We start from the raw sequence: 14,718 nt of genomic DNA on the forward strand, positions 1-14,718 counted from the left end.
TGCACATTTAAAAGGCATTTTTGTTCCTGTTTACTGGCAAACACATAAAGCTGTCAGCTTTGTTTACTCCAGACTTTATCATCGTGTGCAAGCAAGATCACTCGCTATCTGATGTTTGAAATGAACGAGAGCTGGTTTGTGAGTGATCAAACGCTTGCTGTGTGTTTCCTAAAGAACAGAGATTTAATAGTGGCTCACGATAATAGAAAAGAGTTGTCATCTGCAGTTAATTAATCTGTTCTTTCCTAAAATGATTCACAGCAGCCATAAAAAAAAGAATGTTTTACTACACGCTCATTATTTAAGAAGTGCCGAAGAGTAAAGTGGTTGTACTAAAGCTATTAAGTTCTTCGTTAATCTCTAAAATGTCACCTTTTCAAAAACTATTTGAAGCTTGGTGATAATGCATTTCTGAGGTAGTCCGGAGTGTTTTGAAAGTGTTTTATGAATCATTAAGTGCAGGAGGTGGGTGAATTTTCTCAGCGCCATAAAGCCGCTGGAGCCCGTCGCTGAATGATCTTCACCACTCGTATCAAGTCAGTTATGCACAAAGTTCAAGTTGTTTTATTGGACTACACAGTGAGCTCAGGTTGCGTGCATCAGAGCGCAGGTTTTACCTCACGTGGTTTTTCATTGCTTGTTTTTGGATGGTTTGGGTGGCCATGGATGATAATGTCAACCTGTGGATTAATGTATCTGCATTTTCTACAGATGCAAATGTCAGCTGTTAGGTGGGTCCAACACTTTGGTCCAATATCTCAACAGCAATTTGATGAACTCTTATGCAGATATCCAACATACATCTGCAAAAGCTTATTTTTTTACATGGCAATATGTATTTAAAATGACCAACAGGTTGCAACCAACACAGGTCGTCATCAGGGTCATTGTCAGCAGTAGTTTGCACACCTTTGCTGTGTTACACTAATGAGTTGAGTGGGAGGCTGGTTCTTTTTCAGTGTGCAAGCCAATTGGTCAAAAACAAGGAAGCGTCAATCACCAATAGAAGGGAGAAAGAAGGACAAAGGAGGAGAAGGTGTGCATGTCGCCATGTAAAATAAAAGCATTTTTCCTCCGGTGTGCCTGAGATCATTTCTGCATTCGTTCTATGAACCACTGACAGGATGGAATGAGCCTGTCTTCATAAATAATAAGTACATCTTTAATAAGTGAATCTTTAAAACTAGACATAAATACTGCAGATACTTTGGTTTTTTTGTTTAAAAAAAAGGCAAAATAATTTCCTTAATCAGGCGCCTTAAACAGACACAGAAGTTATTTGCAGGTACGACAGACAGAGTAAACATGCATTCGTTGGGGGCTGTTTTCAGTGACAAATTAAATGCTGCAGCACACAATGATATTTATTGTGTTTCTGTGGAGATCTGCAGTGTCCCCTCCTTTTTCCCCTTCGGTGCTTCCCCTTCCTGGTGTCTCCTGACTGTCTCTCCCCTGTCGGTGTCTGTGTTCCTGGGGGGCGTGGCCGGCAGGTTGGGACCGGCCTCCTGAACTCACCTGCACCTTAATTACTAATTACCAAGACCCACCTGCTCACTCAGTATATAAGCACCCAGGTTACTACCAGTATTTGTCGTGTTGCCTGCCTTGCTGTGTGGTAACAACCAACTAAAGTTCATGTTTAGTATTCAGTCAGTTTTTGCTGAATCAGTAACTTTTTTCCGGTCTCGTTTTTCTGAGCCTGGCACTTCAGGTCCTGTAAATTCAGTCAAAACCTAACAGTTTCCAACTTTGTGTCAACGGTTTTGTTGTTTCGTTGCTGTGGTTGAAGTTTCTTCTTGTTTCCTCCCTCCTCTCCCTTCGTCTCCTGCTCTGCTGCTTCTGTGACTTAACATCTGGATGCAGCACCCTCTAATGATCACCCAGCACACTGCAATGACTCACAGCCAGCCAGCCAAGTACACACATACACATACACAAACACAAAACACACTCAGCCTCTGATTTCCAACTCCTCAGAGAGACACGTTGCAATATTTTTTCTCTTTCCCTCGCTGGCCCTATTGAACAGTCTTTATGCCTTTTCTCAGCCGTTCTTCGCGCTCTCTCATTTCCTCCTCTTTGCCTTCGCTTGATGTGTGCGCCGCCTGACAAAAGACACACTTCCTCTCCTCCCTTCAATCTTTTCATCTTTGTCTCATTCCCTCCTTCCTTGTTGTTTGCCATAGAAAGATCACTGAGACAGGAACCATAAATAGGGAGCCCGGGCGGGTGCTGCTTCTTTTTAAACCCGCCATCAAAGATATTCATCATCATCAGGCTATTGATAATCAAGCACTATTGAGCTCTTTCATCCCTTAAGAGAATCGTGCACTCGCACATATGTCTTTCTCCATTCAATCCACCTGTCCCATTGTGCAAGACACCTCTGACAAGCTTTTTTTTCTCTCCTTGCTGACAACAAAGGAGCGTATAAGAGGGAGAAAGAGTCCGAGGGGGAGTGCGAGGAGGAGGGCTGAATGAGGCCTTCGACAGGCAGACCTCAGAGGAGAGTGTTTTACTCTTTGTGCTATATAGAGAACTGTCACTCAGCACTTCGGGCTCGTCAGACAAACGGTCTCTCAGCACGACAGATAACATCTGCACGTTTGTCTTTTGCTGCTGTCGAGCGGAGAGGTTAAATAACACTGAACCAGATATGATCGACTCTGCAAATTACAAACCAGAGACTGTTGATGACATGACGAACTTTGCCCCAAATATTTTGGAGGCTCAGAGATACTTTACAGAGCGCAACAACTGCCTGAGACGAGCATCAGAAGCACATCGGGGTAAATGTGAACACCTCCTTGCCAATTTAAGGTGAAGCAGTGATGGGTAGAGGGAGGTTATGCGAGGAGCAGGCAGCAAAAGAAGAAAATAGAAGGAAAAGAGGAGTGAAGGGTTTGGATTTTGGGGTGAATGATAAGAGCTGTGGGGGGGCTGCAGCCTCCTGAAGGGTCTAATTAACAGTTTAATGGGGTCCTGGAGCTCGGAGAGAGCAGAAAGGAGCACAGGCCTCTCGCTTCTAGTCACAACCTTTAATGGATTGAGCCGGAGCACAACAGAGAGACAAAACTGGATGTCAGGGAGTGAGGCTGATGAAGGGAAAGACGGTGAAACTATAGGGACAGAGAGACCGAAGGGAAATATGGAAACGGTGGAGAAATGAAGGGAGAAATGGACAGACAGACAAAAAGGAAGACGTGGGGAAGGAAAAGAAAGAAGTGTGGAGACAAAAATGAATATCTCGCTTGTGAAAGAGGGTGGAGAGACTTCTCTGTGAGACAGTAAAACACTGCCTTCAGGCAGCTGTCAGCCAAGCTTCACCCGAGCATCTTTCTCCTCGCTCTGCTTTTCCGGCTCCGCCATCAAAATACAGCAAATCAATCACCCTCCTGCAGCTACGACTCCTCCTGTTTAATACCCATCTATGACGTGACATCTGCAGATACCTTTTGATTAACAGGAAACTGACAAATACAACATGCTATGGTTTACAAATGTTGCCCGGGAGTGAAATCCACCACTCGCAGACGCATAGCTGCACTCTTCAGCTTGGTTCAGACGCTTCTTGCGGTGGATAGGTGCAGGAATGCATCCATTTGGCTGTGTGTGTGTGTGCTCTAGTATGTGAGGGTGTTCATTTGCATGTGTGTTTCTATGTGTGAGAGTTGGTTCTATAAATACAAGGTGTTGATGATGGCAGTTAAGCAATTAAAGGAAGGGAGGAGAGACGAGCGTGAGAGGAAGAAGGGATGGAGCCATTTTGCAAATAAGTAGAGGAAAAAGTATAGATTGAGAATCTGTCTGGTGTCATCAATCTCCTTTTTACAATCTAACTACACAGCTCACTGCTCTCCATCTCCATTCATCAATGAGATGCATGCTAAATCATAGCAGGAAAAACCTGCTGCTCTTCAAGTACGCAGGGATGATTGATTGAGGCGCAGATCGCCCGTAGCCACTTGTCTCCCCTCACAAAGTTTCCTTTCCCACAACTCAGACTTTTCCCAGCCACGGATTAGAGGAGCTGATGAGGGTCGATGGCTGCAGTCATCGCTGATAATTCACCCATCTGTACTGCTCATATCCAAATATTTGCATGCAGTGAGTTGCTTGCCAAAGTAGGTTTCACCGCTCTGACCTACTTAAGTTGTTTTAAGCTGAATGACGCCGGTGTGGAAGAGTTCTGACTAAGACAGGAGGCTGTGAAGAGAGGGTGCTGCTGCTGACAGGGTTTACATTACAGGTTGTTGTTCATTTTATTACTACAGTCTTTTGTTGGCGCTTCCTTAATTGCTCATTATACAGCTTGTGACAAATGTTATAACACCTCTGGGACTTAGAATGCGTTTTTGCGTGTGCGTTATCTCTGCGGCATAGCAGGGAGGCAGACTAGTCTAGCCCTGGTTCAAGCTCCGGGGTGGCGAGGGGCCAAGGCTGAAATGATCGGCTCATAATTTTGACAGTACCTTGTATGGTATGACGACTGCAGAGCCGCCACTGATGCCCACGATCGGCAGAGCCGTCTGAGTGGAGAGGAAGTCCAGGATCTGTGCCACTTCTGCCACCTGCAGACAAACCAGATGAAAGCTGATTGTCATGGTGAAACAGCCTGACTGGGTCATGGCTTCGTTCTCCATAAGATGCACTCACAAGTTTTCAATCATAAGGCAACATGAATGAGGAGCACTTAAAGGTATTCTATGGAGATTTTGGACCACTAGCAGAGCTATAGAGCCATGCACACAGGGTTAGTAGCTAATAGGAGCTGGGATTGAAGTAATAACATTTACTCTGGTGTACTTTCAAAAATAAGTCAGTTTGTTTCAAGTGATGTACTTTGAAAAGTATATTTAACATTCTACAGTGAAATAACATTGAGCGCTCCTTCCCCTGGTAGAAACGCTGTTTAGGAGACTGTTTACGCTTTGCTTTCATCATTTGAAGTCCGTTCTTCTCCCTTTATGGTCTGAAACCATACCAACACCATGATTTAATTTGAGCAAAGACAGCACATGCTTGGCATCTCAATTAATTCTTCTTTTTTTGCAGCGCCACTTTGCGATTTAAGCTGACAGAACAGGTACTTTTTTACATGAAAATGTTGCCTTGTGCAGCTTTGGGAAACACGGATGTGGGTGACTGAACACCGTGACTCTGGAGACGATGTTTTATCACAAAACCCCAAAATGCATAAATCAGGTTTACCTGAGCCCCGGCACCTGAGCCCACATCATCCTCAAACACCACGCCGTGCAGTCTCTCTGTTGCCATGGTATCGCAGAGGTGTGTCAGAAGGTCGCGGGGGTTGGTGTCGTTGACCAGCACGGTCACCGGGCTGACCACCACTGGCAGGTCGACAAAGTTTTCCCCGCTGAGACGACCTCTGACCTCAGTCTGGTAGCTGGAGCCGCTGAACACCACCGCCACGTTGATGGACGGGTGGAGGAGGAGCGGCCGGGCCTGCAGGGGGAGCGGGGAGGAGATGAGGAGGAGGAGGAAGAGGAGGAGGAGGAAGAGGGGAGGCCAGGGGGAGGGAGGAGGGTGTCCCCTGGGAACGGCCATGTTGGCAGCCTACTGCCTGGAAAGGAGAGGGAGAAAAAGAGGGTGATGGAGGAAGAAGGACGAAAGGAAAGAGAGCAACAGTCAAACACACAAGCTGCTTTACTTTTATGATGTTTTTGACATAATTCATCATAATCCGTTACACATCCTTCCCTTATTTCTCTCTCCTGGTCTGTCTCTCTCTCTGACCCTTTTGTACGACAGTATTAGCCCTGCATTTAGACTCCTGTGTCATGAGGAGAACTGTCTGCGCGCGTGTGTGTATGTATGTGCGTGCATGTAATCCTCAGTAATCCAACCCCCAGTGTCATGACTGTAATCACCTCTCCATCTCTGCACATCTCTGATTCAGCACACACACTCACACACACACAGACTGAAAGCAGGAAGCCAAAACTGTCAGACAGGTCCTCGACCCTCATCACTGGGATTATATTACATGATGGTGCTTCAGCCGACTCTAGCCACATGGTGTCTTCGGCCTCGCCACAGAAATACAAGCGACCAGGCTGCAACACTAATTGCTGTCGAAATCTGTAAACTCGTTCGTAACGTCTGCATAAACCGACATATGGCAGGTGCAAACGTAAAAATCCCCGTTCTGGTAAGCTGTTTGAATTTAAGTACACGTGCACATGTGGTCAAAACCAATTTGATATCTGTTTCATAGTTATTGAAGCACTAAAATCTGTTTTTACTGGACAGTTATGAGACTTATGAGCTCCCCCGGGGATCAAGTGCATTCAACATAAAACTCACAGCAGCGAGTACACCTTCAACACGTGCATCTGCAGCAAACCACTTCAATGAAATGCTCGCTGTTTGAAGATCTTCCCTTATTGAATCAATATCTTTGAACCATTTGATGAAGGAAGGTGGGCTCTCTTATAGCTAATAAAGATCTCCACATACACACACATATTTCGTAGGTGGTTTTATATAGAGTGTCGGCCTCATCTGTTGCCATCAGAGACATCCTGATAATTAAGAGCACCTCCCAGCTTTGATTCAAAGCTCCTTTCAAAGCTACACTGGGTTAAATGTGTCCCACCCCTTCTCACTGTTCATGGCATATCAATCATTCATCTTATTAAGGTTTTAAGCTCCTGGGCTTTAGGGGCCCGTAGTAATAAATATACAGTTTGAACCTTTTAAAGACAATCTACCCCTGTTATTAGATGCTGCTGATAGATCAACCTTTAGTCAGTAGAAGGTTGCAGCTGGAATGATGGACAGCCTTTATTGCAGATTACTTCACAGATCTGCGTCATTCTGTCTATGTTATGTTTGCCTCCACAATTCAAATATTTTGATTGTTTTCTTTTAGTGTGCAAAAGGTAAATTTTCTTTTGTACGACAGAATAGAAGTTCATTGAGCGGTGTCATCTGCATATAGTGACACTGTACATTTGGCCTGTTTAACTATCTATATAATCCATGTAGACAGGAGTTTATGTAAGTAAATGTCTGAAATTGAGATGTATGTGGATTCTCCGGGGACTTTGTGCTGATGTTACACACTGCAGAAGGCTGTCTCACACTTTTTCTCTCGTTAATCCTGGGATTGCTCGTTTTGACGGACTAAGATCCCTTTATATGTCTCCACTGAATCATTATATCTTGATGTGAGCACAGAGCAGCCATTAGCCCACCACCCACTTGTGTGAGGTGGAGATTAAAAGCAAACACCCCCTCACGCAGCAAAACTCTGAAAGGAACGGATTCTAAGTGGCAGACGATGAGACGAACAGCGTCCAATTGTATTCATTAACATTAACGTACAGCTAAGCTTGATGTCCTTCGGGTTGTGAGATGTTGCTGCTTAATAATACTGAAGTATGTACACAGTTATTACACACTGCTGTCTGCAGGGTGAATATACAAAAATGAAGATCATGTGGAGATTCTTGGATAATAGTAAATAGCAAAGTTTTTACATCTAGAATGCTTTTTAATTCTGTGGTTCATGCAGCAATAAGTACTATACGTGTGTAAAATCACACTTTTCAGTATAAGTTACTGACTGGAACCTTTTGCAAATTACTGTTTGTCATGTAAACTCAACAAACAGAAACATTGGCCATTGTCCCCAGAGGCTAAATCATCATCAGGCAATAGCCAATGGGCTCCCAGAATGCTTGTCACATGATTCTTGATAAGAATTCAGGCTCACTGCATTTTCAAACAGTGCAGCGCAAATGACAGTAATGCTGGAAAAGCAGTGAGTTTCAAGTATGGCAGATTTGTACAGGGGTAGCTGAAAATATAAAACTTAAAGGAGCCGAGTGCTGGAGGGAAAGAGTAACTGTGGAAACAGGAAGAAGATTGCAAAAGATAGACACAGCCAGAGAGGGAGCGGATGAATGCTGACTGATTGGATCATATGACTGGAGAGCAGGTCAAGTGTTGAGTTAACAGTGTAATCTCTAGAAAAAGGCTGTATAATGGGGCGTCAGATTAGCTGTGTGTGTGTGTGTGTGTGTGTGTGTGTGTGTGTGTGTGTGTGTGTGTGTGTGTGTGTGTGTGTGTGTGTGTGTGTGTGTGTGTTGGGGTGGTGGTTAGGATGTTGACGGAGCGGGTGTGTCGGCTCCAGATCAGCAGCAATATAACAGAGTGCGATTACGACACAGAAAGGATGTGATCACAAGGGACGGAGCACAATGTGTTGGATCTGAATTTCAATCACATACACACAAACACAGCACACACACACACACACACACACACACACACACACACACACGGCACACTACAACAATCAGCTGACTGTCGTCTTATCAGTCACCCAGACAGAGATAAACAGGAAAACATTGCACTTATTATCAAAAGTTGTGTATAATCACACTGTCCTTAAATCCATTTGTGCGCTTGTTTGTGCAGATCGAGCGCGGCCGAGCATGCACCCGGGTTTCTATTATTATGGAGATTTCCAGATGGAGTGCAGCTCTGCCATATTGGATAAACTCTCTCTGTGGGACCCACGTAAGACTGTACCTGCGTCAGCACCAAAATGACTACACGCAATCAAATTCATCCTATGGTGTACTATTGATGAAAGCCAACCTTACAGCTGCAGTGATGGAGACAGGAAGACAGAGAACATGAGAGAAAAGAACAGCAGGATTACTGTGCGATGAGCAAATGAGGAAAAACCTGAAACATCAGAGGAGTGTGCAGCTCGTCAGCCTTCATCATCCTGCATGCAGCATCTGTCCTCCATGACTGCTGGGCCTGCTCTTGAGTCTGAAGCCTCTCAGTGGTTGCAGGTTGATCTTAACAGATCTCCATCAGATTTATGAGGATTTACTGATTAAAAACTAACATGCATATTGAAAAATTGCCATTCAGATGCATGCTGCTTTTTAAGTGTTTTTTCCAGAGTAACGCATCACATTTTCAACTAAATCTAGATCACCTCTCTCTCTGTAACCTCTAGCATTGATTTGGGCTTTGATTTCATAAACCAAAAAAGGTGCAAACGCTGAAATTAGTATCAAAATGAAGCTCTTGTTTATCCAAAAGCTGATTCGAATGTCTCACTTTCAGGCACCTGAAAAGAGGGCAAAAAACTATGATTTCTCAATCATAGTGTGGTGACACCGCTCTCACTTCTGCCTCATAATTTTAACTTTGATTGCTATTTTGTTTCTATTTTTGCTTCTGTTCTTAATTTAGTTTTCTACACTCTTTTACTGTATGTATGTAAATGTACTCATTTCTGTCTTTCTGCCGCTGCAGTACCCAGATTTCTCCTGTGGGGATCAATAAAGTCTTATCTTGTCTTATCTTATCTTATTCGTTGATAACAAAGAGAAAAAAGACCCGACATTGATTCGTAATGGGATACTGCCGTCCCAAGAAAAACACAGGAAACAGCTGTTTCCAACCGTCAGCTTTAACCTTTAAACCTAACCAGGAGCACATTACGAATAGATATCAGGGAAGCAGCTCGCCAAATATTTTTAAAAGAAAGCTAAAATCTTCACTTTAGCCTTTAACAAGTTACTTAGTAATTCAGTGGTTTTAACTTCCATCTTTTTCATGCAAACTCTTCATTCTTTTTCTGTCCTTATTTTATTTTATTTTCACGGTTATTATAAGCTCCATCTTATTTTACATAAGTACTCTGTCCCTGTTTTTATGTCCAGTCTTTTATATGTGAAGCACTTGGTGCCACTGTGTTTTCTTTGAGCAGCGTGTATTTTTAATACTATTTTCAGCTCTGTAGCCCCCGACAGTGTTTCAAATAAACACATGCTAAATATAAAAAAAAAATCATTGTTCTATTGAACTGCTTCAGCCTGTGGCAGCCCTTGATCAAGGTATTCATGAGCCAAACAAATTTGGGATTCACTGCTTGAAAGTCGACACTGAAAGGAGTTTAAACCAAAACTCTTGTTTGTTCGCAGCCAAATGATGAGTCCAAAAAGAGAATAAAAATATGCTTTTCTTGGCAAATGGGCAAAAAAAGACCAACACTCATCCATAATTGAGTTTTCCTATGCAGTAAGTAGTTCTGCTACGCTGTCTACCGCCTCTGCCCAGACGTAATATAATTATGCACATTAAGAGAAAACCTGTTGGACCACATGTTCAGCTGATGCTTGAGTCTGTCCACTGTTGAAGTACCGTACACCTCCTGAGGCAAACAGTGCACATACAGAAGGAAAATTCAGTCATTTAACTACTTAGCTGAGATATGATGGAATCCCTGTATGCAGCCCCCGGGGGGTGGAGAGGAAATGAGCGGAGAGGATCTAGTTGATGGGATGAGCATCATCAGCAGAGAATTATCAACACGTCTGCCTTGAACCTTGTTTTTTCGCAGCACCTTTGAATCTGATTTGATTGCATTAATTAGGGCGTTTGAATTAGTGGCCTGGTATTAATGTAGTAGACGGCCTTCCTCTCATCAGCGTACTGCAGGCGCGGCGCTCTGACAGCTGCGTGAAGCATCAGGATCCTCTGGAGCCTCATTTATGCAGACTTGAGATCAGCCCAAGAAATCCCAGTGTGAAAACTCATTCTGCAGCAATGACTCCGTTTCCTGATGCTGCTGTTCGAAGTGATATTGGAAATTCCTAATTGATACCTGAGTTTAACCTTTTCATGTGCAAGAGTGACTTCGCTGTGCTTTGCTCTGACTGGAAGCTGTGCTCAGCGGTCTAAGGAGTACTCAGATTTTTTCATTGATAAAAGTGTCAACACCACAGTGTAGAAATACTCACAAGTACTGTATGCGTCCGGTGTTGAAGTATTGGCAGCATAATATAAAGTACCAAAAGTACTCATCATGCAGAAAGGCTCAGTTTGGAATAATGTAAATTGTGTCATTGCATTATAATTATTAATGCATTAATGTGTAGATCACTTTCATGTCAAAGCTGGTAAAGCTGAAATTGATTAAATTACTTCACGTTTTCCTTCACTCAGTGATGCTGATTCACTCCGCTGATCAGCATCATTTCAAGCCATGAAAAGCTCTGATAAACCCATTTTATTCTACCTGCTCACCTTCAAACAGACACAGACAACTTAAGCCACTAGCTCATTACATAGTGGAGCATTTAGCTGGTAGAGACCAAAAACAGAGCGTAAAGGACAATGAATGTTGGACCATCAGTCACATGAGCCCACAAATAATGGTGCTAGCGCTCCCTATGTGCTACTGTGTACTTGTAAAACTGTTAGATAAGATAATTCCACATTAGCTTGAGCCTTAAACACTCACCTGATGTTTTTTTTGCTCCCAACAATTTTACTTCCGGTCCTCTGAATCAGCACCTACGAATCTGATTTTTTTAAGGAAAATGATTCAATCTGATTATCAGGCTCCACCTTCTTATTGGTGACTTTTCAACGTTCATCCATTGACAGTCTTTTAGAGTAACAGATATGTGAAATGGCCATGCTTCCTCTGTTGGTTACTGAAATCTAAAGAATCGGTTAGACGTTCAGTACATGTCAGACTGGGAAAAATCTCGTCTTCAATCATACTTTGGATTAATGAGATTCACCCTTCCCTGAAGTCATCATTAACACGGTTACATTAACAGTCATGTATACGACAGTTAACACACCGCAGAGCCTGAACCAGGAGCAGCTGCTTTGTCAGTGTCAACCAGCTAAACTGCGACAGCCTTCTTTCCCTCTGTTCATGCCTGCATCTCTTCTCCTCGTGGATGAAGTTGATTTGTGTCCATGCTCATGTATGCACACATGCCCCAACACACACACAGCCAATAAACATACAAATTAAACTGGCAATATGATTTAAATTACATAAATGAGCGTGTCATGCTTAACCCCTGAGCTTATTATGAAACCTATCAACATAAATGTATCATAATTAGGGTTTTAAGAGCTAACATTGCAACTCCATCTCTCTGTGGGTTCCCGCTCTAACGCATGAAGACTTGACAGCTTTACAGGAAATCATTGCACGCCGGACGTATCAGCTGAGATGAGTGACGTTGACGGGACGGGTGCAGTTCTAGATCGGCTTGGCCCCCCCCCGATCATATGCAAAGCAATCAAAATCTGAGTGACATCCAGTCGCTGCCACACCTGCTTAAAACGAGCCGTTGACACGCTTGCAAAACATGCATGAAATGCTGCAAGTATGCATCCATGCATGTGTTCACACACATATTCCCAATTGTCTCTGTTATCAGTTTCCATCATTTTTTGGCTTTTGACCCTTTAATGCAAATCAGTGTCTACCCAGCGTCCACCCCATTATCACAGCTGTAAGGTGAACATGACTTTGGACGATTTTTAGAAGCTTTAAGAGGTGAAAGTAATGTATTGTTTCACTTTTATTGTCCCATTAATCATCTTGTGACCTCACAGATTTATCTTGTGGGCCCTTTGGGGGCCTCAAACCCCAGATTGGGAACCACGGGTCACTGTGAAATATGCCGCTAAAACAAATAGGTACAGGATGGTGCGACCTGATACATGTGAACTGGATGAGTTTGAAAGGTATCAATATGAATATAATTCACAGTATTCAATATTTCCCACCATAAAGCCACAGAAATTAATATTCATTATAATAATATACTTAAACTGCAGCAGTTTGCAGTCACAGAGGGGATTTTCAGAGGCATTTAAAGGTAAAAGCAACCTGTTTTCCACCAAAATGCAAGAATTGGAGAAAAGTCAGAAAAATAAATATAATTTTCTGCATGATAAATGTGTTTTTTTTTCCTTATATCATCCCTTTAATCATCTTTAGACCCCTTAGATTTATCTTGTGACTGCGAACCGTGCTGCTGAAAGAAACTGTGCCACTTCTTACACCGTTATAATAAATAATTTTTCAAGAGAAATCTGTTATTTTTCACTTTTATTGTCTCATTACTCATCTTAGGACCTCAAAGATATATCATCTGAGCCCTTTGTGGGGCCCCGAACCCCAGGTTGGGAACCGCGAGTCTATGTTACCGTGCCTTCTGCAGTTAAAAGAAACTGTGGTCCACGACTCTGCAACGTGATACGTGTAAACTGGAGCAGAAAGGAGCGTCCGTCACTAATGGAGAAAAATGAGCTGCTGCATTCAGCTTATGGGACAAATCAATGAGCATTACCAGATAACTGATACGATACGATAGTAAAACACTGCAACTGCAACATCCATAATCCATAAGTAAATGAGTCATATTGATAAGTGTGCGTGCAGGTGTGGAAGGATTGCACACAAACACACACACACACACACACACACTCCAAAGGAGCAGCTAACAACTAAACCTCAGAGTGAAATATGTCCTCTTACAGTACTTCCTGCTAAAGTAACAACTGGCTGTTCTGTTTCTGTCAGCAGCAGATGGGAGCTTTCTCTCGAGGAAACTCTTCACTTATGAAAGCTGAAAGTATGACTGCACTCACGCTGTGCGTCTCCACTCATATCCCCCCTGAGCTTCTTATTCCAGCATCTATCTCTTGCTCCGTATCTGTCCTCCTCACTTACATGTAAAGCATGAATCCCTGACGGTGGATCAGATTAAGTGACAGAATAAGAGTGTGAGCGAGGGTGTGTGTAGTCGTGTGTGTCACACTTACCTGTGCTTTCTGCCGTCATCCAACTTAAACTCCCGCTGCTCCATCATTCCTCCAAATGTCTTTCTCTCTTTTTTCCCCCCTTTTCACCCGGTCTTCACCTCCTCTCTCCCCTCTTGGCACCTGTAGGAGTACGCATTCACACCAAGTCTCTGTGTGAGAGCGAGAGAGTTATCAGTGTGTGTTTGTGTGTGTTTGTGTGTGTGTGCGGCAGCTTTGGATGTCTGCACGCTCCCCTGGAGGACTTCACAACCTGACAGCAGCCGTATGTGATCCCCCCCCCAAAAGAACTCCTCACTTTCCCTCTCTCGCGTCTCTCTTTTTCTGTCACAGTGAACACATTTACAGGTGGTCAAGGAGGTGAAGATGGGACCTCAGGATGGGAGAGGGGAGGAAGGTGAGGGTGCAGGTGCCCCAGACGAGCTGCCAGCCGGTGTTTGTGTGTGTTTGTGTGCATGTGTGCGTAAACCCACTGTGTTTAGCTCTCTGTCTGTATCCCTCAGGCTCCCCGCTGGTCGGATGAGGAGAGGAGCGAAAGAGGGGGGTGGGGGGAGGAAGAGTGATAAAATGGCTCTTCAGCGGAGGAGCACAAACGCCGGTAACACTTCAGCAGCGGCGGCGACGGCAGTGACGCTTCCCCGCCGTCTCCTCCTTTCTCCCCCTCTCCACCTCCTCTGTCTCCTTTTCCCTCTCCCTGCTCAGGGGCAAGAGACGCAACAGATCCATGGGAAGTTAAGAAATCTCACAGGCACACGAGGAAGGGTCCTGCGCACGCCTCCGCATCTCTGGAGCAAAAGTTTTTCCCTCCTCCGGCCCAGTTATCAGCCCCTGTGGCGATGGTACTCCGCAGCGAGGGATCCCCCCCTCGGTGATGCTGAGCCCTCTCAGGTCCTGTGTGATCAAAAAGGATGAGCAGAGGGTGAGATTTGGGCTTTTTTCTCCCGCCTTGCCCTCTTTCCCATATGGACGTGAGGTGATCCAGATGTTGGTTGACGGTGGGAGCGTCGGGAACACGGAGAGAACAGCGGGACAGATGGCGGGTCTGCGGGGTCGGGCCGGCTGTGCACTAGCAGGTCCTCATCCTGT

At 44.2% G+C, this 14,718-nt stretch overlaps 1 protein-coding gene across 2 annotated transcripts in view; it reads right to left on the bottom strand.

Moving 5' to 3' along the window:
* Positions 1 to 14,141, bottom strand: part of LOC139350077 (glutamate receptor ionotropic, NMDA 2C-like) — a 48,269-nt gene extending 34,128 nt beyond the window's left edge. For both annotated transcript variants that reach the window (XM_070991172.1, XM_070991171.1), the window contains exons 1-3: positions 13,636 to 14,141; positions 5,212 to 5,584; positions 4,473 to 4,571 (exon numbers count right to left, since the gene is read on the bottom strand). In XM_070991172.1, coding sequence (XP_070847273.1) covers positions 4,473 to 4,571; positions 5,212 to 5,568 — 456 coding nt within the window. In that variant the 5' untranslated portion in view covers positions 5,569 to 5,584; positions 13,636 to 14,141. The remainder of the gene's footprint in view (positions 1 to 4,472; positions 4,572 to 5,211; positions 5,585 to 13,635) is intronic.
* Positions 14,142 to 14,718: the final 577 nt, after the last annotated feature.

The sequence above is a fragment of the Chaetodon trifascialis genome, chromosome 21 (genome assembly GCF_039877785.1).
Source record: "Chaetodon trifascialis isolate fChaTrf1 chromosome 21, fChaTrf1.hap1, whole genome shotgun sequence".
In the NCBI taxonomy this organism is placed as follows: Eukaryota; Metazoa; Chordata; class Actinopteri; order Chaetodontiformes; family Chaetodontidae; genus Chaetodon; species Chaetodon trifascialis.